Below are 26,204 nucleotides of genomic sequence, written 5' to 3' on the forward strand. Positions count from 1 at the left end.
GAATCATTTTAATGATACAAGTACCTACTGGCAGAGAATAAATTCAGGGATACCAGCAGTCATTTTGGGGGAGAGGGGGGGTTACAGACAAGTCTTTTTATATTGTTAAGAGCTTTGGGCTTTAGAAGTAAACAGACCAGACTCAATTTCTTCACATGTAAAATGAAAAAAAAAAAAGTTAAATAAAACTGGATTATTGTGAAGAGTAAATGTAATATATCTAAAGTACTTAGAAAGACGTGGGGGCACAGTGTGAGTACTGAAAATATAGTATTTTTCAAATACTTTATTTATTTTTGCTACATTTATTTAAAAGTTTTCCTAACAGAATAATAAAGGTTTGTTAAGCGTGTTGTTTTTGTTTGTTTTGCACGTGTATTTGCATGCTACACACTTAAGGTGCATGTCCTTCGCTGGTAGTCAGTTGGGCGGGTGCCAGTCGCAGGATTTTCTGCGATATTGTTTGACCCGATAACAGAACACCACCTGACGAAGTATATAGCTCTACAGTGCAGCTCTCCCTCCAAGTTTCAATTAAAATGATAGTCCACTCGCATACTCCCCAGCCCTCCGGCAGAGCTCCGCTCCCATTCGTCTTCGTTTCGGCCTTGCTTCGATTGTTGCATCTGCAGCCATGCAGGTCGTGCATCTCAGGAACCGTACAGCGGGGCGGGGGACGGCGCCCGGGACTGGCCTTCTCGGACACAGCACGGAAAATTCTTGGCGATGAGGTGTTTCCCAATATAAAACTTCCCCCGGAGTCTCTCCTGGTGCTCCCTAGGAAATCTCAAATTTTATTTTTCAGTGTGAACTAAACGGAGACTTTTTCTCCAACTCTGCACAGCAGGAGGGTTCCGGTCCCGAGGCCGCAGGGCGCCTCCCCGGGTTTGGGGGGAAATTCGCTCTGCAGCCCCGGGGCTGTCCCGGCGCGGGAGCTCCGCGGGGAGGCCGGGACCAGCGCGGTCCCGTGGGGAGGCCGCGCGGGGGCGCAGCCCCGGAGCCCCAACCTGGCAGTTCACGGGGGCCCCTCAGGGAAGGGGGGGCTCGCCGCCCGCCTGAGCCCGCACAGGTGTCCCGGTGGCGGCGCCCGGGCCCGTGGGCGGGCGAGAGGGGCGGGCGCACCCGTGCGCGGGGCCCGGGCCCGAGGGGGCGGTCCCGCGAGGTGGCTCTGGGCTCCTCCTCGGCGCTCAGGTTTCCCTCCCCGCCCGCCGGCTGCCGGCCGCGGCTCCGCCTCCCCGCCCCCTCCCCGCCGGGGCCCACTCTGCGGCCTCCGCCCGCCTCGCCCCCGCGCGGGCCTCCTCCCGCTCTCTCTGGCCGCTTCGCCTCCAGCCTCCCGAGGAGCCCGCCGCCGCGGGGCGCCGGGAAGATGGCGACGGCGGGAGGCGGCGCTGGCGAGGGGGGCGCGGGCCTGGGTGGCGCGGCCGGGCCGGGGCCGTGCGGGCCGGGCCCCTCCGCCGAGACGTGCGAGGACGCCCGCGGCCCCGCGCCCCCCGCGCTGCACCCGGAGGAGGTCGCCGCGCGGCTGCAGCGGATGCGCCGGGAGCTGAGCAACCGCAGGAAAATCCTGGTGAAAAACCTGCCCCAGGACAGCAACTGCCAGGTGCGGGGACGGGACTGGGAGGCGACGCGTCCCGGGGGCCGCGGGAGAGGGCTCCAGAGAGAAGCTTCCCCCCCTCCCCCCCGGGCGTCCAGGATGGTGCCCGGCGCCTTGGAGAGGTCAGGGGAGGAGGGGGTCGGTGTAGAGTTAGGAGAACGGTCCGTCGAGTTTGCACCCCACCCCGGGGTTTCTGAGCCTGAGGTCACCCTGCGAGGGTGGCAGGTTTGGAAACTGAGGCTCCGAGAGGCGATGCGGCTTGTCCAAGGTCACGGGAATCGGGGGCATCTGCCTGCAAGTCGGGTTGGCTTTCTCCTTCCCCTTTGGCCCCTTGGGTGTGTCTGGGGGGGGGGAAGGGGGAGCCTAACGAGTAGTTGAAGGAGAGTGGAGGTAAGCTATGGAGCTCAGTTTGGGGGTGCCAAGTCTTCGGGAGCACCTTGAGAGGGGCGGAGGTCCCGCCTGGGGTCCTCGGGACCTGGGTGTGCCACGGGGGGAGGGCGCGTGAGCGAGCTGGGAGTGAGCTTTCCTTGTTGCAGAAGCACTTGACCAAGTTTGTAGTCTTAGACCAACTCTGTCCCTGCGGTTGAAGGCCAAGGGATGGAGAGGTTGGGGAGCCTTGCGCATCCGTCTTCCGCACGCCCAGCGCTGGAGGATTTATCCCTCAGGGACTCGGGGGAAGCTTAAAGATAGGCTACTTGCTGTCTTTGATCCAGATTAACTGTTGCTTTAAGGTTTGAAGCTCGGCGTTTATTGAACTACCCCCATTCTTGTTTGCCAAGGTTATACTCATTGTAGGAAAGCAAGAAAATACAGGGAAGCAAAAAGTGGGGAAATGGAAACCACTCATATTTCTGATATTTAAAGATAACCGCTGTTAGCTGGGATATTAGACCCTCTTTTCCTGTGCTTACGTATACCTATGTATTTTTGTTTTACCAGAGAGGGAGAGAGAGAGATCATATCTTCGATTCTTTAGGGTTTCTTAGTTGTCTTATTCCACTTATAACTTGAATTTATATATTTTGTGTGGGTGGGGAGGGTGGGCTGTCCTGGTAGCTGCAGATTTCGTGTAGTTCCACCTGTACCTGGACGCATGGAATTGCAAATGGCCTGGCTGTTGATAATTGCAGGGCAGTTCTTCCACGATCCATGAAATAATAAGATTAGTGCCTCATCACTATCTGATTAGACCTTCCATAGCCACTCATAATAAATGTGAGCATGTAACCTTATAACCCACATGCATGAAGGGTCATTTTGTTTCAGAAAGCAAGGTAGAAAAAAAAAAAGTTTGTCAGCCTTGTATCTCATCCCTTTCAGATGTTCTGTCATTGTCCACTTCCTGTCAGACAGGTAATGTTTTGTGATGCGACCTTTAAGGACACCTGTAATGGACTGACTTCATAGACGCTCCTTTCCCCTCGCCATGAAAGTAGAGCAGAGCAAGGGAGCTCAGAAAGAGGGAGGCATGGAAGAGGCAGATGGCATTTTTTAAAAAGCAAATCGAAGAAGTAGCAGCTGTGTGTGTAGATAAACTAGGAGAAGAGACATGGAGAAGTATCTTGATTTCCTTTGTAGAATGTCATGTCTTTTTATCACATGTCCTTGCATTCTGAAAATATTTAGACCCCAAATTTTAGACAGTTCTATCTAATCTTGCTTTGTTGTTGGTATCTTTTTCATGTCTCTTTTGAAGATCAAAGGGTCTAATAAAAGGAACAATTTTAATTACCTGGTGTCTGTGATGGAGAGATGTTTTATAAGAATTACACTGATTAGTATTTTTGAGATATCCCTTCTCTATTATGAATGTATGTTTAGCCTAACTCTTAGGATTTTCTCTAAGATAGCAAGCATAAACTATGGAATAAAATTGGTATGAGATCTGTATGTCTAGATGAATCTTTTACTGCCAACTAAAGTATCTTAAATTTTTTTAATATATATTTTTTATTGATTCCAGAGAGAGGAAGGGAGAAGGAAAGAGAGACAGAAGCATCAGTGATGAGAGAGAATAATTGATTGGCTGCCTCCTGCACACCTCACACTGGGGATGGAGCCCGCAAACCGGCATGTGCCCTTAACCAGACTCAAACCCGGGACCTTTCAGTCCGCAGGCTGATGTTCTGTCCACTGAGTCAAACCAGCTATGGCAGTATCCTAAATTTTTACATTAAGTTAAATTCTTATGCCATGTTTTTGTTGTTGTTTTTGGTTTTTTGGGGTGTTTTATTTTTTTTTTGAGAGCTGAAGTTTCATCTAAAAGCAAAAAAAAAAAAAAAAAAGTTATGACTTAGAGGCTTTTCTGGACTTGTCCTAGCATTTTTTTTCTGTAATTATTTTAATATTTCTGATATGTAGTTTTAAAAGCTAAACAGAGCAATGTTTGATTACAAACAGTATTTTTGAGAAGTGTTTATTTTTCCATCATCTTTTGTACTTGCACCTTTCCAATTTTTCTGATCAAAATGATATATTACAGCTGTCAGTGATCTGTGTTACATAAATAATTAGATAGACCAAAATATTCTAGTTTCTAAAAGTAATGAAAATAGTCTTTTCTTTAGATTCTTTAAATTGAGAATTGCTATTTTTTTGTTGGCCCAATAAAATTAATATTTATTTCATCTACTTTTTCTGATTATATTCTGCAAGAATTTTGGTATTTTATCTTTTACCTTAACAATTCTAATGTCTCTTTTTTCTTAGTGGCTGTTTATAATTTTATTTGGTACCTTTTAGCCAGTATCACCTGGCTAAACTATATATTTACTTCTTATGAACTAATAATGGTTTTTTAAAAAGCTATTACTTTTAAAAAAAATATTTGATTGATTTTTCACAGAGGGGAAGGGAGAGGGATAGAGAGTTAGAAACATCGATGAGAGAGAAACATCGAGCAGCTGCCTCCTGCATACCTCCCACTGGGGACATGCCTGCAACCAAGGTACATGCCCATGCCCTTGACCGGAATCGAACCTGGGACCCTTCAGTCTGCAGGCCGACGCTCTATCCACTGAGCCAAACCAGTCAGGGCAAGCTATTACTTTTTGTTTAGTTATTAAGTAATCAGATATTTTAAATAATCAATTTCATGTTCTTTTCAAGAAGAATCTATGTTTATTCACTCATTTATTCTAGAATATCACGAAGGATCAAAGCCATTCCTAACTCTAGTTCTCATACTGTGTAGTAAAGCTGCAGAAAATCTACAGTGGTAACTGATTAGTATAGGATAATTTAACTTTTTAAAAATATGGGTATTGCCTTTATTAAATGTAGTTTTTATAAACCTTACTCAAATTTTGTTTAATTTTTGGTAGGACAGATTTACAGTAGCATCTCACAACTTTATACTTCCTGTGATTAAAAGGCACGCTGAAAGTAGTATTTTTAAGTGGGAGCCTTTAAAGATACATATATCAGAAACATTACAGAAATACTAGCTCTGAAAAAAGAAAATGAACACCTTTATCTAATAAGTTCTTAAAAGCTGTCTCATCGATTAGGTGCAGTCAGTTAGGCGCTATCTGGTCAGCTTCCTCTGCTCGAATCCTCCTAGCCCTCTGTGTTCTTGTAGCCTTAACTTTGGTTCATGTCCTTTTCATCTCTTAAACAGACTGTTCCAGATGTTCTGTTTGTCAGCCACCCTCATTAATGGCCTGTCGCTTTGGTGGTAGCCCATCCTGCTTACAGCTGCCCACGCGCACATCTGATGTCCCACTCCTGCTTTAAAACACAAACAAAAAATCCTTTGACTTCACATTCTTGGCACCGCTTCTCAACCTTTTTCTCAAATTGTTCCATCAACTTGTCCCTTTTGCTTAAGTTGTAAGGAATAGTGAATCTGGATTAGCTTTCTGCAAGAATGAAATTGCTTTAAGATTCATATTCTGTCTGAAAAAACAACACATAATTTTATGCTCTAGTAAAATGGGACTTAATATAAAAACAGTGACTTAAACTTGTTTAACTCCAATTCCCCCCCCCCCCCCCCATAAACTTGAGACTTACGGAAGATGCACCATGTTTATCCTATGGTTGTTTATATTCCTATATTACCATGAAGTACTCAGGACTCAGTTTGAAAGGCATGACATGATAGGATAGAAATCTAAGATTGTAGGCATTTTGTGATTTGGCTCTTGCCCATATTTTTAGTCTCGTTTCTTATTAGTCCTGCATTGGATTCTACTGTAGTTTTATCAAGATGCCTAGACCCCCAAGTCCTTCATACCACCGTGATTTGGATATTGTTGGTATTGTCTTTGAATGCTAGTGTTTTGGAATGTAATTATAGTGATTAGTTTATTGTGACTAATGTTTATCATTATTCTAATTATAATGAATAACAGTGTTGTGAATACTGATTCTTACTCAGAACAGCCATTGTGTACGTGTGTGAGTCGTCTTTTGCAACTCTGAATTTAGAATTTGGGTTACCTTAATATGTGGGTTTTATTGCATTTCTCTAAATTGTTTATTTTTTATGGTTAGCCTTCAAAAATAGCTAACTGGGGTTTGTTACTGGGGTTTCAAAATGGAGAAAACAGTGGTATTATGTCCTATATCACTTGAGTTCACTCACTTTTTTTCTTACATGCTGCGTGTGTGTACATGTGTTTTGCTTTGATTGTGTTTATTTTAAAATCTAAAAGGGATTTTATTGTGCAATTAGAAAAAAATGTGAAGTGCTTAGGGCTAACAGCCAAGATCAGTAATAGAAGCAGCATTCTATTGTCTCACTGTGTGTATTACCAACTTTCATTTCAAAGCACTCTATTATGGTAATTAATTGAGAAGCTTGATGATCAGTTTCAACACAATTTGAAAGCATAGTCTTATCAACCAAGCACCTTTCAGAATAACAAACCACCAAATGTAGGAAACTGGTTGATTGTCTTTTTAAAAGCTGCTTATTCCCACTTTTCTATGGGTTAAAAAAAAAAAAAAGAATTTTCTCACATGCTTTGTGTTCTTTAAGGGGGAGAGGATGGGGAAGGGATTTAAAAATATGCCTTGCCCGGCCAGTGTTGCTCAGTGGTTGAGCGTCAACCCATGAACCAAGAGGCCCCCGGTTCGATCCCCAGTCAGTGCACATGCCCGAGTTGCAGGCCAGTCAATGTTTCTCTCATTAATGTTTCTATCTTTCTCTCCCTCTCCCTTCCTCTCACTCTCTAAAGTCAATTAAAAAGTTTTTTTAAAAAAATGTATACTTATTTGTTTTGTCTAACATTGTGTTCAGTAATTATTGCCTCTCTTTAAAGGAGGGTTGTTACTCACCACTTCTTCTGACAATACTTGGATGTTTTCACACTTTGAAATTATTCTCTCATTGAAAATGCTATTTTGCTTACTTCCAAAAGTTACTTTTCTTAGTGTAGTTTATACTACTGGAAAGTTATGTATTATATTTTCTTTTCTAATGTAGTTAATCAGAGTTGAATATGGGCTCTACTTCTTTTCTGTGTATTTTGTTATCCTTCTGATGTGACAGGGACACTGAAAGCTGCTAGCGGACTGTACTTGTAGCTTTCCGGGACACCGCGGGCTCTGTAAGCTTTCAGTCTTGGCAGCCGGGCTTGTTCTGGGCTCTGAAAACATTCCAGAAGAGGAGCCCTTTGTGGTTAGCATCTCCATGCTAGGTGTTAACGAGCAGTCCGAAGAAGTCTCAGGTGATTTATAGACCATTTCCTAATGCTTACCAATTATTTTTAGACTTGCTACACATTTTCCCATATAAAGAACAGGTAGGTGGCGTTTAGTTTTGCCTGCTAGCATTTTAACATCTACTTAAGTTATGATGCTTGTGAAGTGTAAGATTACTCTACACAGTGCAGTGACATCTAATCGGCTTTACACCTGAGGGGAGACTCGCCCAGCTTCAAATCATCGATGGGCGCACCCGCGTCTTATGTCAGAGGCTCCAGCAGGAGCTGTGTTTAAGGGAATTGCTTTTTTAATAAGCAAGATTCAGAAGATCAGGAGAGCATTTAGTGAGATCAACTTGGATGGAAGGCTGCTCTGCAAAAAGGGTCCCTCTCCCTACCCCCTGCGTCTTGTCTCTCCATTGTGATCTTGTCCATCTCGTAGCTAGTGGCCCTTGTGGGCTTCCAGGCTTATTTCTTTTCTGTGGGTAAAAGCTTTATTGCTTAGCAGTACTTAGCCCAGCGGAAGCAGGCAAATGAAGAAATGTAAATAAAGAAACAGAAGTATCTAAGTGTAAGGATTGTAAAATTGCTTACCAGGCACCCTGGCTGTGTGTGTATTTCAATTGCCTTAGAGAGGGCAGTTGCCTTACTCTGAGGGGCCTGGGTCCCTGAGAAAGGTACTAAATGAGAAGTGGGAAGATGAGACCATCTTGAACACTTGTCTGGACTGTATATTTTGCCTCATGATTATCTGAAGTGAATCCTCCTTGGTTGCTGTGCTGAATGTCTTCCATTTGTTCCTCCAGATCTATCTTTACCCTTCTCACCTGTTCTGTGTCCTGGGCGGCTGACTTGTGCTGGGGATTGCACTAACAAGGCTTTTCTCATCCTGTGGTTTCTGGTTGCATTTGGCCAGAGCCACTGGTGGGAGATGGGAGGGCGGAGGAGAGAGAGAGGAGAGTATTTATTCACCCAGCTCTCTCTCTACCAGGTGACTGTGACTTGGCTGTTTCCACTTTCAGAGGGCACTCGTGGTTTCTTTCCAGTGGTGCTTTCTGTGCAGCCAAGCTCCCTGGCTTGTAATCATTCCCCTTGCCTCCTTAGGCCTAGAGGTTTGTAGGGGACTGTTGCTAGTAATAGGATTTCTTTAAGCCTTTGTAAATAGTCTCTTTAAAAAATTCTCTTCAATTACTTAGTTTGTTTTTTTTAAAAAATATATTTCTTTATTGATTTCAGAGAGGAAGGGAGAAGGAGAGATAGAAACATCAATGATGAGAGAGAATCAGAATCATTGATCAGCTGCCTCCTGCACCCCCCCCCCCCCCCCAGGGATTGAGCCCGCAACCCAGGCATGTGTCCTTGGCCGGAATCGAACTTGGGACCCTTCAGTCCGCAGGCTGACACTCTATCCACTGAGCCAAGTCAGTTAGGGCTCAATTACTTAGTTTTTGAGTGTGCCATCTGTTTCTTGCTGAGACTGACACTGTTGCCTATCCAGTCTCTATTCTTCCTCTTGTTTTTCCTAACAGCACCCAGATTTTCCTTTGAGGACACACCCCTCCGTCCTTAGCAACTAAATGATTTGTGTGGGTTTGATTTCTCTCCCCATCTGTAGGGGTTGACTTAAAGGAACAAACAAGATTTTTTCCTTCTGCCATTGGAATTGGTAAAAAGACGGGCAATAGCTGGGAACTGAGCCAGTGAATACATGGTAGTCCCTTGGCCATACTGATTGTTTCAGCCTGGTATCACAGAGAAGCCAGGACTTCGGTTTGGCTGTTAGGGTAAGTGATTCTCTTTCTTCCCACTGGAAATTAGTGCAGAGACGTAATGCCCTGGTTGCAGCTGACAGTCTGAGGACAGAGTAGACCTCCAACGGAGGACTGACCTGGGGGTTGGAGGAGGAAAAGCAGGGAAGCTGAGGTGGAGCCTTGATCAAACTATATCTGAAGCTTGCCCTACCTGCAGATTTCTTAATTAGGCAAGCCACTAAATTCCCTTTATTGGTTCATTTATTTCAAGTTGGGTCTTGTTTCTACCAACCAATAGTATCCCAAATAATATATAATTTTAATTTAAAAATAAATATCAGTGTTGGAAGTGATTAGAAGACATTTCATCTAATCCTTTTGCTTAATATATGAATCCAGTTTACAGAGTCCTTAACTTGTGAATTCTAGCACATTTTAATGCCTTTAGTTTCAAATCAATTTCTGTTTTGTAAGGTATCCTACTCCAACTTCAGACAGCTATCTTATAAATTTCTTATTTATATTGAATATGTAAAACTTATTTCCCTGAAATTTTGATTTCTTGATTCAATTTCTCCCCTCAAGTAATATAGAGGGTGTATGGTAGCTTCTTTTTTTACTTATAACTTCAGTTCCTTCAAACCACTAGTTTTTAGGACTTGAGTCTAAGTTTCCTCACCATCCTATTAACCGGGGTGGGCAAAAGTAGGTTTATAGTTGTGAACACATGAAATGCAGAGTTCATTTTTTATTAATTACTGTATTTTTTCCATATGAACAACTGTAAATCTACTTTTTCCCCACCCTGAACTTTTCTCTGAACACACATCACAATCACTTTGTTAGTGTATCTCTTAAAATGTGGCACCCAAATTCATCACGGTTGTCTAGTTGAGATCTCCCAGTAACCCTTCAGTGGAACAAATTTCTTTTCCTCTGGCTAGCTACAATAAAAATAACAACCTTTGTTTATTGGGTGCCTACTGTTGCCAGGCACTGTATGTTGTACTTTGTTTATATTATATTTAATCTTCATTTCAAGGCTGTTTTATTGTTAGAGACACAGAAATGCAAAATTAATGTCAGGCTGTTTGTCCAAGGTCATTCAGCTGATTAGTGGTAGAGCAGAGAAGAAATAATGTCTGTTTGATTTCAGAGCTCATATACTTACCCTACAATGCAATTCCTCTTCACACACACTGTGATACCACTAGTATTAAACCTAGAGCCTGACACATTGTTCCAAGGGAAATCTAAAACCGAAGAGGATGCTCACCTTTTTGTTCTAAAATGCTGTACTTCCGTTCATCTTGTCTGACACACGGCAAGCTCTCAGGATTGGTTGGTAAAATGAACGAATTTTGCATTGGAAGACTTTGTTCCTTTTTGGCAGTAAGTTACTCCATTCACTTACAGTTATTCAGTCAAATGTTTATGGCTTGTAAATTGAAAGCTATAAACCCTCTCTCCAAAAATAAAAATAAAAATAAAAATGCTAATATTCATAGGCATACAACATTTCCCATGTAATTCCAAGGGATTATGGACCTCTTGTACCTTCCCCAGGATCTCGCTGGGATTGTAGATCAGGCTGAGAAGTGCATTCCAGGCCATTGTGGGCTTTGTCGCGTGCTTGGCACTCCCCTGTGTACGGACCGCGTGAGCAGATGCAGAGCTGCTGCTTGGGAAGAGCTTTATCAGAAGCTGCGGTGGGCAGTTTTAGGCATCGGTGGGCCGCTCCTCCACCTAGCTGAGAACATAAATCAGGCTCCTTGATTGTCTTTCTTAAAAGGTCACCTTTGATGTAAAAGCTCCTTGGTCTCTGGTCACCAGTACACGAAGCTGACATTAGGTACTGTGCTTGGAACTAGACAGATGCCCGGAAAAGTTTTTCGGAAGAGCTTTACAAGGAGCCATGTTTACCATTTCCTCCTTAACGTTTGTTAGAAGTCAAAGATTGATACAAAGAATGTTTCTTTTTACAACATGTCAGACTATTTTCATTGTGTTGTTCAGTGTTCTTCACAATAAGTACGTGTTGCTAAGAAAAAAAGAGTTTCTCTCTCTTGTTAGATTTGTGAGTCCCTAACTCATTGAGTGCCTTAACTTGTTTTCTAGGCATTTGGTGCTTAATTTTGTGCTTATTTACTACCATTATCTTTAGATTTGTGAATTTATTTCCCCTCTTCCCTATGCTTGGACATTTTCTTTGTGTTTGAAGCTTTCTGTTAAATGTTTGTTACCACCCGAATGCCAAAATAGCATTTAGAATTCATTGAATGTGTTTTAACCTGCATTTGCCAGCATAGTTGTTAGCTCTCTTCCTGCCACCCCCTCCCACCCAGCTCCACTCCACCTGGCCCCAGCTACTCAGTTTTTCTGTCTTTCCTCACCCACTGCAGTGATTATCTGCTCTTAGTTCCCAGCTTGCCTTTACTTCCTGGACTTTGGATCTTTTATTTTTTATTTTATTTTATTTATTTTTGTTTGTTTGTTAACATTGCTTATTGAGAATTCACAGTAATTGTCTTGCCAAGAAATGATGGCAACAAAGTTGTGGAATGACATAGTTAACATAGTTAAGAGACAAAAGAGTAAAACGTAATGCTTTGAAGGAAACAAACCGTTACAAGATTCATTGCATTTACAATCAGTATGGCCCGGCTTCCTGGACCACGGGATGCTGTGTCCAGCCGCCCGGCTCAGAGCTGAGAGCTGGGGGACCGCAGAGTGCATGGTGTGATTCCGGGACGTGCTCCGAGGCGCGGAGCTTGCTTCTCTTCTCCGCCTTCGGTTTTCTCATGAATGAAGTTGGACCACATCACCTTTCTGAATCTTAAAAAAAAATCCGAGAACTCAAGGTTCCTTCTGACCAGTCTCCTGCGTCGGATGCAAGGCGTATTGTGTTTAATACTCGAAATACAGGAACACGAAGCCGGCAGACACTATCTGGCGAGAGCGCGTCCTTCCTGCGACGGGGACTCACTCACCCGGGGTTGGTGGTTCTCTCCCGCTCCTCCTCGACTCATCCCGAGACGGTAGTGGATCTTTTATTACCTGCAAATTTCACTGTTTGTTTCTGATTCCACATTAGCCTCCAATTCTCTAACTCTATCCCTTGTGGGTATTTTGCCACCTGATCTAGAGTTGAAATAATGGTAGTAAACAAGAAGAACATGTGAATCTGGGAAGTTTTACATTTTGAAATCCTACCTAATAAAATGGTAATATGTAAATTACCATCACTCCGCTACGCCCACAATTGGGCCAGCAGGAGGTACAGGGGGCAGGACTCGGGGTGGCCGGGGTAACCGATTGGGCCAGCGGGACGCTGAGCTCGCATCGCCAGCAGCGGCGCGAGCTCAGCGTCTGCGTCATGGCCATGGCTGTGCTGCGGAACAGAAGGGGCCTCTGGGGCAGCGAGCTCACGTCCCGCAGCGGACCATCAAAAGCGGGGGAGCTGAGTGCCTGTCTGCTCCGGCACCAGGCCTTTCAGAAGCCTCCACCGAGCTGGAGGCTTCCGAAAGGCCTGGTGCACCAGCGGACAGGCACCCAGCTCCCCCGCGATCGAAAGCGAAAGCGTGTAGGGGACCCTACACGTGCATGATTCAATCATGCACTGGGCCTCTAGTAATCTAATAAGCTTACAGAAAAGTTCTTAAGTACAGCCATGTGCCACTTAATGATGAGGGTCCATTCTGAGAAATGGGTCATTAGGCGATTTGGTCATTGTGGAACATCATTGAGTGCACTTTCACAAACCTAGATGGTATAGCCTACTACACACCTAGACTAGATGGTATAGCCTACTACTCCTAGGCTATACACCTGTATAGTGTGTTCCTGTACAAAACAACACAAGATTACATTAAGCACAACAGAAAATGATACAATCAAGAGCATGATAAACAAGATGTATGAGGCTCCTGCAGGTGTAACGTGGCATACTCTTTTACTGAAAAGTTTTTTATAGGTAGAAATAGTAGTCTCTAAAATAATGACAAAAAGCATAGTGTGGCAATCTATATCTATATCTATATATAAAAGCCTAAGCGACCATTACAACCAAACTACTGGCATGATCACTCGACCAGTTGCTATGATGTACACTGACCACCAGGGGGCAGACGCTCAATGAAGGAGCTGCCCCCTGATGATCATTGTGCTCCCACAGCCAACCTCCCACGGCCCCTCCCCCTGGCAGGCCTACCTCCTGCAGCTCCTCCCCCTGATGGCCCCGATAGGGGGGGCCAGCCAGCCAACCTCCTGCAGCTCCTCCCCCCTGCCAGGCAGCCCCCCACCCCAGATAGGCCCCGATCACTGGCCAGGCTGAGGGACCCAACTGTGCACAAATTCTTACACTGGGCCTCTAGTAAATACATAAACCACTGACAGTCATTTATTATCATCAAGTACTACGTACTGCACACAGTTATATGTGCAGTACTTTTATATGACTGGTGTTGCAGTGCGTTTGTTTGCACCAGCATCACCACCAACACAGGAGTAAGGAATAGCACTGTGATGTTAGGATAGGTACAGCATCATTAGGTGATAGAAATGTTTTAGCTCCATTATAATCTTACTAGAGGCCCGGTGCACAAAATTCATACACGGGTAGGGTCCCTAGGCCAGGCCGGCAATCAGGGCGAATAGGGGCCTTCCAGCCGCTGGCTAGGGCCTTCCTTTGTTCCGCGCTGCCCCCTGGTGGTCAGCGCACGTCATAGTGAGTGATAGAACTCCCAGTTGAACTCCTGTGGGGACACCGCATATTAGCCTTTTATCTATATACTAGAGGCCAGGTGAATGAAAATTCATGCACTGGAAGGGGACGGGGGGTCCCCTCAGCCTGGCCTCTCACAATCCAGGAGGTGACCTGGTGATCAGGGAAAGGCGATGCCTCATCATACCTTTGCTGCTGCCACTGCTGGCAGCGCAAGCCTCGGCTGGCCCTGGTTACCTGAGCCTTGGGCGGTCCTGGGCAGCTGGGCAGCCTATATCTGAGGCTTGCCTGTGCCTCAGGCTGGCCCTGGCTGGCTGGGGGGCTGAGGGGACGGGGGAACTCTGGAGGCAGGCTCGCGGAGTAGCCAGGCCCGCCTGCCGCCCTGGCGGGGCTGAGGGAACTAGGCACCACCATCTCGTGGCTGTGGGCGCCGCCATCTTTGAGGGCATGGCAGTCAATTGGCATATTCCCTCCTTATTGGCTGTGGGCACTGCCATCTTTGTGAGGGTGTGATGGTCAGTTAGCATATTCCCTCTTTATTAGATAGGCCTAGAGGCCCTGTGCCTGAAATTCATGCATGGGTGTGGGGTCCCTCAGCCCGGCCTGCACCCTTTCCAATCCGGGACCACTCGGGGGATATCCGACAGCTGGTTTAGGCCCGATCCTGCCACTGCTCTCTCCTGTCGGCCTGATCGCCCTAACTGCTCTTCCCTGCTGGCCTGATTGCCCTAACTGCTCTCCCCTGCCGGCCTGATCGCCCTAACTGCTCTCCCCTGCCGGCCTGATCACCCCTAACTGCCTCTGCCTTGGCCCTGCCACTGTCTGGATGTCCAGAGAGTCATCCAGAAGAAGTCTGGTCTAATTACCATATTACCCTTTTATTAGTATAGATAGATGGGACCGCCATTGTGTATGCAGTCCATCATTGACTGAAACGTCGTTATGTGGTGCAGAACTGTACAGTACCAAGACATTTTTTTCTGGACTGTTTGAGAGTGGGCACCCACTTCATGGTCAACCACCCTAAGTATTTATTGTGTATTTCCTACAAATTTGGACATTCTCCAATATAACCTGCATTACTACCATCAAAGTCAAAATACTTCAATCAAATCCTCAGATTGGCCCTAGCCGGCTTGGCTCAGTGGATAGAGCGTCAGACTGAAGGGTCCCCAGTTCGATTCCAGCCATGGGCACATGCCTGGTTTGTGGGCTTGATCCCCGGTGGGGGATGTGCAGGAGGCAGTTGTTCGATGATTCTCTCTCATCATTGATGTTTCTATCTCTCTCTCCTCCCTTCCTCTCTGAAATCAATAAAGAAATATATATATATTTTTAAAATCCTCAGATTGTGTTTAGGTTTTGCCAGTTGTCACATTAATATCTTTCATAGTGAACGTTCCGGAACCAGTTCAGAATCATGTATTGCACTTCGTTGTCATCTTCAGTGTGGAACAACTCCTTAGTCTTTCCTTGACTTTTATGACCCTGACCCTTTTGAAGATTACAGGCAACTTACTTCGTAGAACGTCCTTTAGTTTGGCTTTGTCTGATGTTTCTTCATGATTAGATTTGAGGTGGGTCCCTGTCAGGAATATCACAGGGATGCATGTTTTAGATTTGTCTCATTGTTGATAAAGTTAACTTTGATAATTTTGATGGACCTTTATTAAAGTAGTGCCTGCCAGGCTTCTCCTTGTAAATAATAAGGCTTTTGAGGGGAAATACATTAAGAATGTAAATATCTTATTCCCCTTCAAGTGTTCAATGTATTCACTTACTAATTTATTTCAAAACAAGGCTCATGGTTTCCCATGTTGTTTTATGGATTAGACTCCATGACTATGAGTATTTTGATGCCTAAATTGCTTTACATTTGGTCAGTGGGAGCTTCTTCGGGGCTCCTGGATCCTCTGCTTAAACTTGTTTTTGACACAAAATGTAGCTCAGCTCTGGCCAGTGTGCTCGGTTGGATGTCATCCTGTGCACTGACAGGTTGCTGGTTCAATTCCTGGTCAGGGCACATCCCCAGTAGGGTCATGCAGGAGGCAACCGATCTGTATTTCACATGGATGCTTCTCTCTTTCTCTCCCTCTGCTTTTCCCTCTCCCTCCTTCTCTCTCTCAAAAAAATTTTTTTAAAACCTTAAAAATAAAAGTTACTTATTTGGTACTTCCCATGCTTCAGCCTTGGAATCAGCCATTTCATAAAGGGTCCTGTTATGAACTAAATGTTTGTGTTTCCCCAGGTTCATATGTTAAAGCCTTAACCCCTCAGTGTGGCTATATTTGGAGATGGGGACTCTCTGCAAGTAATTAAACGAGGTTATAAGAGTGGAGCCCTGACCAGATAGAATCAGGCTCCTCACAAGAAAAGACACCAGAGAACTCACTCTCTGCTGTGTGCCTTATCTTCCCCCTACTTCCACGTGCAAAAGCCCTGAGCAAAGGCATAGTCAGAAGGTGGCTGTCTACAAGCCAGGAAGAGAGACCTCACCAGAAACCAAATCAACTAGAACTGTGATCTTGGAATTCTAGCTTACAGAACTGTGAGAAAATAAGTTTGTGTTATTTAAGCCACCCAATCTATGGAATTTTGTTATGGCTGCTTGAGCTGACTAATATAGTGCCTAGTTTCTTTCAGAGGAAAACACTATTGAGAAGCCAGAATCTACATACTCGTTGCCATTGAGATGCCACTGCTTTCAGGTCCTCTTAGTAGACAGTACTAGAAAATACATAAATATATATATATATATCTATCATCTATCTATCTATCTATCTATCTATCATCTATCTATCTAAATAACGAGTTCACATTGATACAGCAAGTTGCAATCTAACACTATAGAGTGCATTCTAGTTTTCTCCCATTCCATATTTGTTACTCTTTTTTTCTGATAGAGTATTTGTTATCCTTAGTATATCTACTTATTTGAAAATCCCTCTTTATGTAAGAAATCTCCCATCACCACTGCAGATGGCTGTCCCCTCCCTCCCCCATGCAGATGCCCACTTCATGCAGCAGAGGCTTCATCCTCCTGAACTGAGCTGCTCCCCTGGCCAGAGGCCCTCACATCGCCTGTGTTCTGACACTCTGTGCTGGGTTTGTCTTCTGTGTGGATGCCCTTTCACTTTACTTGAGTTCTGAAAGCTGACATATTAAATAAGTTATTTTGTGTAAAGTGTGTGTAAGTGTGCAGTAAATTATATCTATTAGTGATAATTGTGGTATGCAGAATTTAAAAAATGACCCCAAGATTTCTAATCCATGGGATTGTGAGTGTGACAGGGTCTCATGTATGTAATTGTTATGTTACATGGTAAAAAGATTTTTTTGCAGATATAATTAAGGTTACTAATCAGTTGACTTACAAAAGCTAGATTCTGTGGGTGGGTCCATTCTAATCTTACTAGCCATTTAAAAGCAGCGAGTTTTCTCAGGCTAACAGTAAAAGGAGAAATCAAATGATTTGAATTGCAAGAAGGCTTTGATGCACTGTTGCTGGGTTTGGAGATAAAGTGGGCTGCATACAGAGACTTTAGGGCAGTCTCTATGAGCGAAGAGAGTGGTCCCCAGCTGACAGGCAGCAAGAAAACAGGAACGTCAGTCCCACAACCACAAGGCATTCTGCATAATACCGTAATGAGAGGAAAGGTAGTGTCCTTCAAGCCTCTAGGAAAAGGGTGCAGCCTGCCTACCACCTTGATTTTGGCTTTGAGAGACCCTAAGAAGAGGACCCATTTGAACCTGCCTGGACTTTTGACCTTTAGAACTGAGTGATAATAAGTAGGTGTTGTTTTAAGCACCCATTTAAGTTCAGTTTGTGGTAATTGGTTGCACAGGAATAGAAAACTAATAATGTAGCACAGCCAGGTGATATTTGAAGGGAAAAACAAAACGTTTTGTGCATCGGAGAAGATGAGATTGTGATTTACATATGGTTATTGTTTGGGAGGCACGATTATCTAAATGTATCTCCAGGAGATTAAAGTGTTCTTCCTTGGGACAGCTGCAGACAAAAGGTGCTCAAGGAGAGCCTGTTGTTGCTAGGTATATAATATTAATTTAAAAATATTTTCTTTTTAAAAAGTGAGTTATGTATTAGGTCAGGTTAAAGAAGTATATTTTCAGTTTTTCAGCACTTTAAACAAGAATCTCAGAAGAAATAACACTACATTGGAGTTGAAAAAGGCAATCTGTGGAAGCAAACATTCATGCATTTAACAAATATCGAAGGTCTGCTTTTCACTAGATATTGTGCTAGATATGGGAGACTTGTTTATGAACAAAGCATGCGTGTGCTATTTGCTGTTGCTAAGCCTACAATATAATGGAAATAGCAAATACATAAGCAGTGAAAATATGGTTCATAGGTGCTATAAATATTGTGAGGGGGAGAGGAAAAAAAGCTGTTGAAGCACAAGGGAAACGTATCTAATCCATATCTGAGAGATTCAGAAAGACTCCTTAGAGAAACTCACATAAGCTGAGTCCCAGGGAGAGAAGGTAGCTAGCGGAAGGAGGGAAAGAGAGAAGTATGGGCTATTTGTGGCAGTAGTAACAAGACATACTGGATCCTAAAGACGGAAAAAGCGTGGCCCCAAACTCATTCATTGTGGCTGTGGCATAGGGTCTGAGACAGATAGTGATTTGATACAAGGCTGGCACAGGAGGCTGGACTAAATGATTGTAAGTTTATAAACCATATTAGGCAGTTTGGATTTCATTTTAGGGGAAATGAGGATTCACTGAAATAGTTAAATAAGGGAATGATGCAATCAGATTTCTAGTTGTCAAAAACGACGATATGTTGCTTTTGTTTTTATCTCCCAAACTGTTGGTTTTTTCTCTCTGATCCCCATTCTAAGGTTAGGAAGTCCGTGATGCAGCGAGCTTTAGGAATGTGATGGAAATGAATGTTTCATAGGTTTTGTTTTTGTTGCGGTGACACTTCCTTGTGTTTGCTCTAGAGTCTGTTGATTGGGCTTTGAATCCCAGAGCCATCACATACTGTGCAAGTCACATAACTTTTCTAGACCTCAAGGTCCTCATCTTTAAAAATCTGGATATTCAAGTTTTGCTTTAAAATTCAGCTCCTCCGGCTGTTAGGATTAAATGGGGTAATGTATATAAAGTGCCTGGGATAAAGTAAGCACTCAGTAAATTATTATTATTATTATACTGCTAATAAAAGAGCTGAAAGTTTATTAATTTTTTTTGTCCAAGAATGTTCCCCTGCCAAAAAGTTGGTATTCAAATGAACTTTCCAACAAAACAGCTGCACCGAAAGCTGTTAAAATTTAGCCAAGTTAAATCTGACGCTACATTTACTCAGCTAACATCATGAAAAGTATTCTATGCTAGGCCCTTTGTTGGATCCCCCAAAAGTATTATCTGGTGTTGGAATTTCCAGATGCAGTTCCAAGCAAGCAATAGCACGTACAGGTTTGGAGCCTCAGAGAGAAGTTGGAGGTGGAAATAAGAATATGGAGATCACTGGAATGAAGGTGGGACTGAAGTCATCTCCATAGATGCAGAAAAAACATTTGATAAAATTTAACACCCATTCATAATAAAAACGCACAGCACACAGGAATAGAACTTCCTCATACTTAGAGTATCTAGAAAAACCAAAAGCAGACATATTGTGGGGGCTAAAAAATATTAATACTTTTTCTCCCACCTAAATTATTCTAGCTGGGCTAATAATGAAATTAACAGACAGATTAACAGGAGAAAATAAAATTTTTAATATACACTGAGTGGCCAGATTATTATGATCTCTGAACGTATAATAATCTGTCCACTCAGTGTATATTAGAGGCCCGGTGCATGAATTCGTGCATGGGTGGGGTTCGGCCAGCCTGGCCAGGGGGAGGGGACATGGGCGGTTGGCCGGCCTGCCTGCTGGTCGAACTCCTGGTAGAGGGGACAATTTGCATATTAGCCTTTTATTATATAGGATATACACTGAGTGGCCAGATTATTATGCGTTCAGAGATCATAATAATCTGGCCACCCAGTGTATGTGCATGGGGAATTCACATAGGCATGAAAATCCCAAGGACAGCAAGGCAACATTGTGCATCTAAGACAATTTTGGACAAAGGAGAAAGGGGGTGGGTATGGATTTAGGTTTCAGAAGTGAGAGTGGGTGATTTCAGGTAGTTGAGGAAGAGAAGAACACGCCTGGCAGGGAAATCCTTGCTAGAAGGCTCAGAAATAACGGACACAGGGTATCTAGCTAACAGGCCCGTTCCTGAAGCCCTCCTATTTACAATACTTAATTCAAATTAGGCTAAGACAACATCCTACATTCTCCTTCCTGAAGCAGGTTTCTCCGTCTGAATCTCTTAGGCATAAAAGAGGGAGAGGGAGCCCTAACCGGTTTGGCTCAGTGGATAGAGCGTTGGCCTGCGGACTGAAGGGTCCCGGGTTCATTTCCAGTCAAGGGCATGCACCTTGGTTGCAGGCACATCCCCAGTAGGGGGCATGCAGGAGGCAGCTGATCGATGTTTCTCTCTCATCGATGTTTCTAACTATCCCTTTCCCTTCCTCTCTGTAAAAAATCAATAAAATATATATTTTTTAAAAGGGGGGGGGTTTGAGAGGGAAATAAATAAATGGTAACTTAGCATAGAAAGATAGCTGCATCAGAGTTCTTCAGAGAAACAGCTTACCTATAATATTTATATGCATTTGTATTACACACACAGATACTGATTAATTGATTGACCGACTGACTGACTGTGAAGGCTTGCAAGTCCAAAATCTCTAAGGCATACCAGGAGGCTAAAAACTCGGGCAGGTCTTGAGACAGGATTTCTTCTTTCCCAGGAAACCTCAGTTTTTGCTCTTAAGCAAATTAGATGAGTGCCACCCACATAATCTAAGGTCTTTACTTAGAGTAAACTGATTGTAGATATTAACTTTATCTACAAATGCCTTCACAGCAGTACTTAGATTAGCATTTAATAAATAACTGGACATCATAGCCATTCCTTATCATTCCCTTCCTTATTAATCAAAGAAATGCAAGCATTTTATATCCATTAAATTGACAAAATTAAAGTATCTGATAACATCAAGCATGGTAGTGATTGGATTAGTGGGACTCCGGTGTACTGTTGATAGGAATGTAAACAGTACAGCCATTTTAGCAACAAGTTGGCACTTTCATGTAAAGATGACAATTTGTATGTGTACAGCCCAGGAATTTCATTCCTTCAGAAATTCTAACAAATCAACAAACGACAAGTGTTGGCGAGGATGCGGAGAAAAAGGAACCCTCGTGCACTGCTGGTGGGAATGCAGACTGGTGCAGCCACTGTGGAGAACAGTATGGAGCTTCCTCAAAAAACTGAAAATGGAACTCCCATTTGACCCAGTAATCCCACTCCTGGGAATATATCCGAAGAAACTAGAAACACCAATCAGAAAGGATATATGCACCCCTATGTTCATAGCAGCACAATTCACCATAGCTAAGATTTGGAAACAGCCTAGGTGCCCGTCAGCAGATGACTGGATCAGAAAACTGTGGTACATCTACACAATGGAATACTATGCTGCCATAAAAAAGAAGGAATTCTCATCATTTGCAGCAACCTGGATGGAATTGGAGAACATTATGCTAAGTGAAATAAGCCAGTCAATGAAAGAAAAATACCACATGATCCCACTCATTTAGGGATAGTAAAGATCAGTATAAAGTGATGAACAAAAAGATAGATACAGAGACAGTAAAGCATCAAACAGACTTTCAAATTACAGGGGGAAAGTTAGGGAGAGGTGGGGGAGTTATGAAATCAAATGAAGGACTTGTATGCATGCATATAAGCATAAACAATGGACGCAAAACTCTGGGGGGGGAGGGCATGTGTGGGTGTGGGGTGGGGGGGGGTAATGGTAAGATATGTACACATATAATACCTCAATAAAAAATATTAAAAAAAAAAAAAAAGAAAAAAAAAAAAAAAAAAAGAAATTCTGTGCGCCAGGAAATACGTATGTAAAATTTATAAGAATGTGACAGCAGTTTTTAAAAAATATGTGAGTAGCCAAACAACAATAATAACCTAGAAACAAATCAAATATTCATTGATAGAAAAATGGATACATAAATCATACTATAGTTACAAAATGGAATAGCAAGCAGTAGTGAATAAATGAACTCTCGTGTAATATGAGTGAATTTTCAAAACATAATCATACCTAATAATAGACAAACATGTAAATTGACCATACCTTCACTATGCCCACAGCCAACAAAGATGGTGGGTTAATTTGCATATGCAGCCACGGAGCAGCCTGGAGGGGCGGGACGCCTGCTATGAGGGGTCGGGGGATGGCAGAAGGAGCTACAGGAGCAGTGCTCTGGACAGAAGCGAGGACTTGCCGGCTTCTGGGTGGCTTGGAGTGAATCCAGGGGAAGGAAGGCCTATTCTTGCACGAATATCATGCAATGGGCCTCTAGTGTTGAGTATAAAAAGCAAGGCACAAAAGATTAATACTAGCATAATACCATTTTTACAAAGCTGAGAAACAAGTAAAACACACACCATACTGTTTGGGGATACATAGCTACAGGAGGGACCCCATCCCTACCTGGGCGAAAGTGGCAGAATGGACTACAAAACAATGTAGAAGTCGACGGAACAGTGTTGCTAATGTTCTAATCGTTAAGTTCGGTGGTGAGTTCCGGGGTGTTTATTTCATTATTGTGCCTTATAATTTAATATCTGTAACAGATCATCTTCTCATATTACGAAATCCCACAAAACTTAAAGCAAACCAACAAAGATTCTTGTTTCTTCTTTTTTTAATTCCATAAAAAGTGGAATTTAAGAGTAGAGTGTTTTAATCTATGAAACCCTTTCTTACAAAGAAAAATAATGCTTTCATGAAAGTAGTTCTGTGAAGGGCTTAGAAGACAATGTGATTCAGGTTTAAAACTATGGCTGGGTTTCATTCAGGAAGAAGTCCAGACCAACTGGAACATTAGTTGTTTAACTTTTGGGAGTCATTGATGAACTGCTTTGAAAGCTATTGGTCCTCTGCCCAGGAGACTCTTCATATGTGCAGAATTTCACATTTAATTCCAGGAGTGATAGTGAATCTGGTCTGGAAATAGGTTACTAAAGCTATCTAATACTTTCAATTTTGGTGAATTCATCTAACTGTAAGATATTTGTAAGTGATATTGCCGGTCAGAGGGCAAAAAGCATTTTCATTAAAGGTGCTACTTTGTTCCTTAAAATTTGCTTGCAAGTTAATGGAAATGTCATAAAGCTGGATTAGTAGAGGGAGATAATAATTTTCGTCCTTTTGGTTTTGTGTTGTGGAGCATGGTAGAATTTTGGCAAATGGTTGTTAGGACTCTCTTTCAGGTTTTAAGTTTTTCTTTTGGCCACCTTTCCGGGGATCAAATTGAGGTGTGACCCACTTTTGCCTGGGTCAAAATAATCAGGGCATGGAGAAAAATAATCGTTTTAATTTCTTTGCAGGAAGCTTTGTAAGGTTTCCAAGTTGACACAATCAACATCCCACATCTGAGTCATATAAAAGCCATGAATTGAAATATAGATATTTTAAAAATAAAATTTCTAAGTTGTGAAATGCATCTTTGAATACTTGAGATCTCTCTCAGGTAAATCTGTCAGCTGAATTAGGAACACAGTATGCCATTTGTTTACGGGTACTTGATGATGTGAAGAGCCTATCATGTTTTCTTCATCTGGCATTTGACAGCTGTTAACTAGTGAAATGAGAGATTAGAGTCTGTGCAACTGAAAGCATACACTGGATCCCTTCAAATAAAACCATGTCACTGTCTCCATAAAGTATTGAATTAGCCGATTGGCAAGATGTATATGTAGTGCTATTGAGTTATCTTTTCCTAATGAAGAATATGTTATTTTTAAATTATAGTTTCTATTCACTGCTACAGGCCCGGTGCATGAAAATTCATGCAGTGGAGCGGGGTCGGGGTCCCTCAGCCCGGCCTGCCCCCTCTCACAGTCCGGGAGCCCTCAGGGGCGGGAGGCGACCCAGTGATCAGGGGAAGGCGACGCCCCATCACACCTCTGCTGCTACCACTGCCGGCAGCACAAGCCTCAGCCAGCCCTGGTTACCTGAGCCTCGGGTGGCCCTGGGCGGCTGGGCAGCTGCCATCTGAGGCTTGCCTGTGCCTCGGGCTGGCCCTGGGCAACTGGGGGGCTGAGGGGACTGGGGGACTTCAGAGGCAGGCACATGGAGTGGCCTTGCCACGTGCCTGCCATCCCGGCGGGACTGAGGGGACTGGGCACTGCCATTTTGTGGCTATGGGCACTGCCATCTTTGAGGGTGTGGCAGTCAGTTAGCATATTCCCTCCTTATTGGCTATGGGCGCTGCCATCTTTGCGATGGCGTGAGGGTCAGTTAGCGTATTCCCTCTTTATTAGATAGGATTGTTCTGTGTCAGTTTAAGATGTACAGCATAAAGTACAATCATGTACTTTACAGAGTGGTCCCCTGATATTTCAAGAACCCATATGGCCCCATACATACTTATTATGGTACTACCGTTCCTGTTGCAGGAAAAATCCTGCAATAGGGTTTCCTGCTGCACTCTACCCTGCCCCGCCTTCTCCACCAGCCAGCCTGCTTTTCCCTTCTCCCCCGCCCCGCCTCCTCCCTTCTCCCCCGCCCCACCTTCTCCACCAGCCCGCCCGCTCTCCTTCCTTCTCCCCAGGCCCCGCCTCCGCTCCTCCCTTCTCCTCCCCGCTGCTTGCTTGCTTCTCCGCAGCTTTGCTCCCTTCTGCAGCTCTTGGCTTCTTTCTACGCTGTCTTGATATGCAAATTAGCCGCCATCTTGGTTGGGTAATTTGCATACTCATCCTGATTGGTTGGTGGGCGTGGCTTGGGCGCAGCGAAGTTGCGGTCAATTTGCATATTTGTCTATTATTAGGTAGGATTAGAGATCCGATGCGTGAAATTTGTACAAGAGTAGGCCTTCCTTCCTCCGGATGCCAGCACTGGCTTCCCTCTGGCACCCGGGACCCAGGCTTTCCTCTGGCCACCGGCAAATATGCTGCAATGAATATCCTGAGGCTATTTGGGGTCTTTTGTGGTTCCATATAAATTTTTATATTATTTGTTCTAGTTCTGTGAAATAATGCCATTGGTATTTTGCTAGGAATTGCATTGAATGTAAAGATTTGGAAAGTATGGACATTTTAACCATGTTAATTCTTCCTGTATGTGAACATGGTATATGCTTTCATTTATTTGTATCCCTTTCAGTTTCCTTCTTCAGTATTTTATAGTTTTCCCAGTACATGTCTTTTTATCTCCTTGTTTAAATATATTCCAAGGTATTTTATTTTAATGCAATTGTAATTGAGATATTTTTTTGTCTCCCTTTTGAATAGTTCATTCTTAGTGTATAGAAATATAACTGCTTTCTGAATATTGATTTTGTGCCATGCTAGTTTACTGAATTCATTTATCAGATCCAGTAGTTTTTTGCTGGAATCTTTAGGGTTCTCTGTATACAGTATTAAGCCATGCAAATATTAACAGTTTCCTTTTTTTTTTTTCCTTTGGATCCCTCCTATTCTACTTCTTGTCCGATTGCTGTGGCTAGGATTTCCAGTACTATGTTGAATAAGAGTGGTAAAAGTGGATATCCCTGTCTTGATCCTGATCTTCAGGGAAATACTTTTTTTTTTTTCTGCCCATTCATTGATCTATGATGTTGGTTGTGGGCCTTTATTATGTTGAGGTATGTTCCTTTTAGTCCCACTTTGCTGAGACTTTTTATCATAAAAGGGTGCTGGATTTTGCCAAATGCTTTTTCTGCATCAGTTAATATGATCATATTATTTTTTTCTTTCATTTTGTTCATGTGGTATGTAATGTTAATTGACTTGCGGGTATTGTACCAACCTTGCATCCCAGGAATAGATCCCACTTGATTGTGGTGTATGAACTGCTTAATGTATTGTTGGACTCTGTTCACTCATGTTTTGTTGAGGATTTTTGCACCTATGGTCACCAGGGATACTGGGCTATAAATTTCTTTACCTGGTTTTATAATCAGGAAAATACTGGCCCATAAAATGAGCTTAGAAGTCTTCCATCCTCAAACTGTTTAGAATAGTTTGAGAAGGATAGGTGTTAATTCTTCTTTGAATGTTTGGTACAGTTCACCTGTGAAACCATTCAGTTCAGGACTTCGGTTTGCTGGGAGGTTTTTTATTTTATTTTATTACTGCTTCAATTTCATTAGTTGTAATCCGTCTGTCCAGATTTTCTGTTTCTTCTTGATTCAGTTTTGGCAGACATATGTTTCTTTGAATTTATCCATTTCTTCCATACTGTCCAATTTTTTGGCATGTAGTTGTTTGTAATATGTTCTTATAATCCTTTGTATTTCTTTGGTGCCAGTTGTTACTTCTCCTCTTTCATTTCTGATTTTATTATTTGGGTCCTCTGTTTTT

The 26,204-nt window shown here is 43.2% G+C and overlaps 1 protein-coding gene across 1 annotated transcript in view; it reads left to right on the plus strand.

Annotated features, from left to right (window-relative positions):
* Positions 1-1,243: 1,243 nt before the first annotated feature.
* The window catches only part of RAVER2 (ribonucleoprotein, PTB binding 2), an 89,783-nt gene continuing 64,822 nt past the window's right edge, over positions 1,244-26,204 (plus strand). The window contains exon 1 of the mRNA XM_054720878.1: positions 1,244-1,600. Coding sequence (XP_054576853.1) covers positions 1,367-1,600 — 234 coding nt within the window. The 5' untranslated portion in view covers positions 1,244-1,366. The remainder of the gene's footprint in view (positions 1,601-26,204) is intronic.

This window comes from Eptesicus fuscus, chromosome 9 (genome assembly GCF_027574615.1).
Source record: "Eptesicus fuscus isolate TK198812 chromosome 9, DD_ASM_mEF_20220401, whole genome shotgun sequence".
Taxonomy (NCBI): Eukaryota; Metazoa; Chordata; class Mammalia; order Chiroptera; family Vespertilionidae; genus Eptesicus; species Eptesicus fuscus.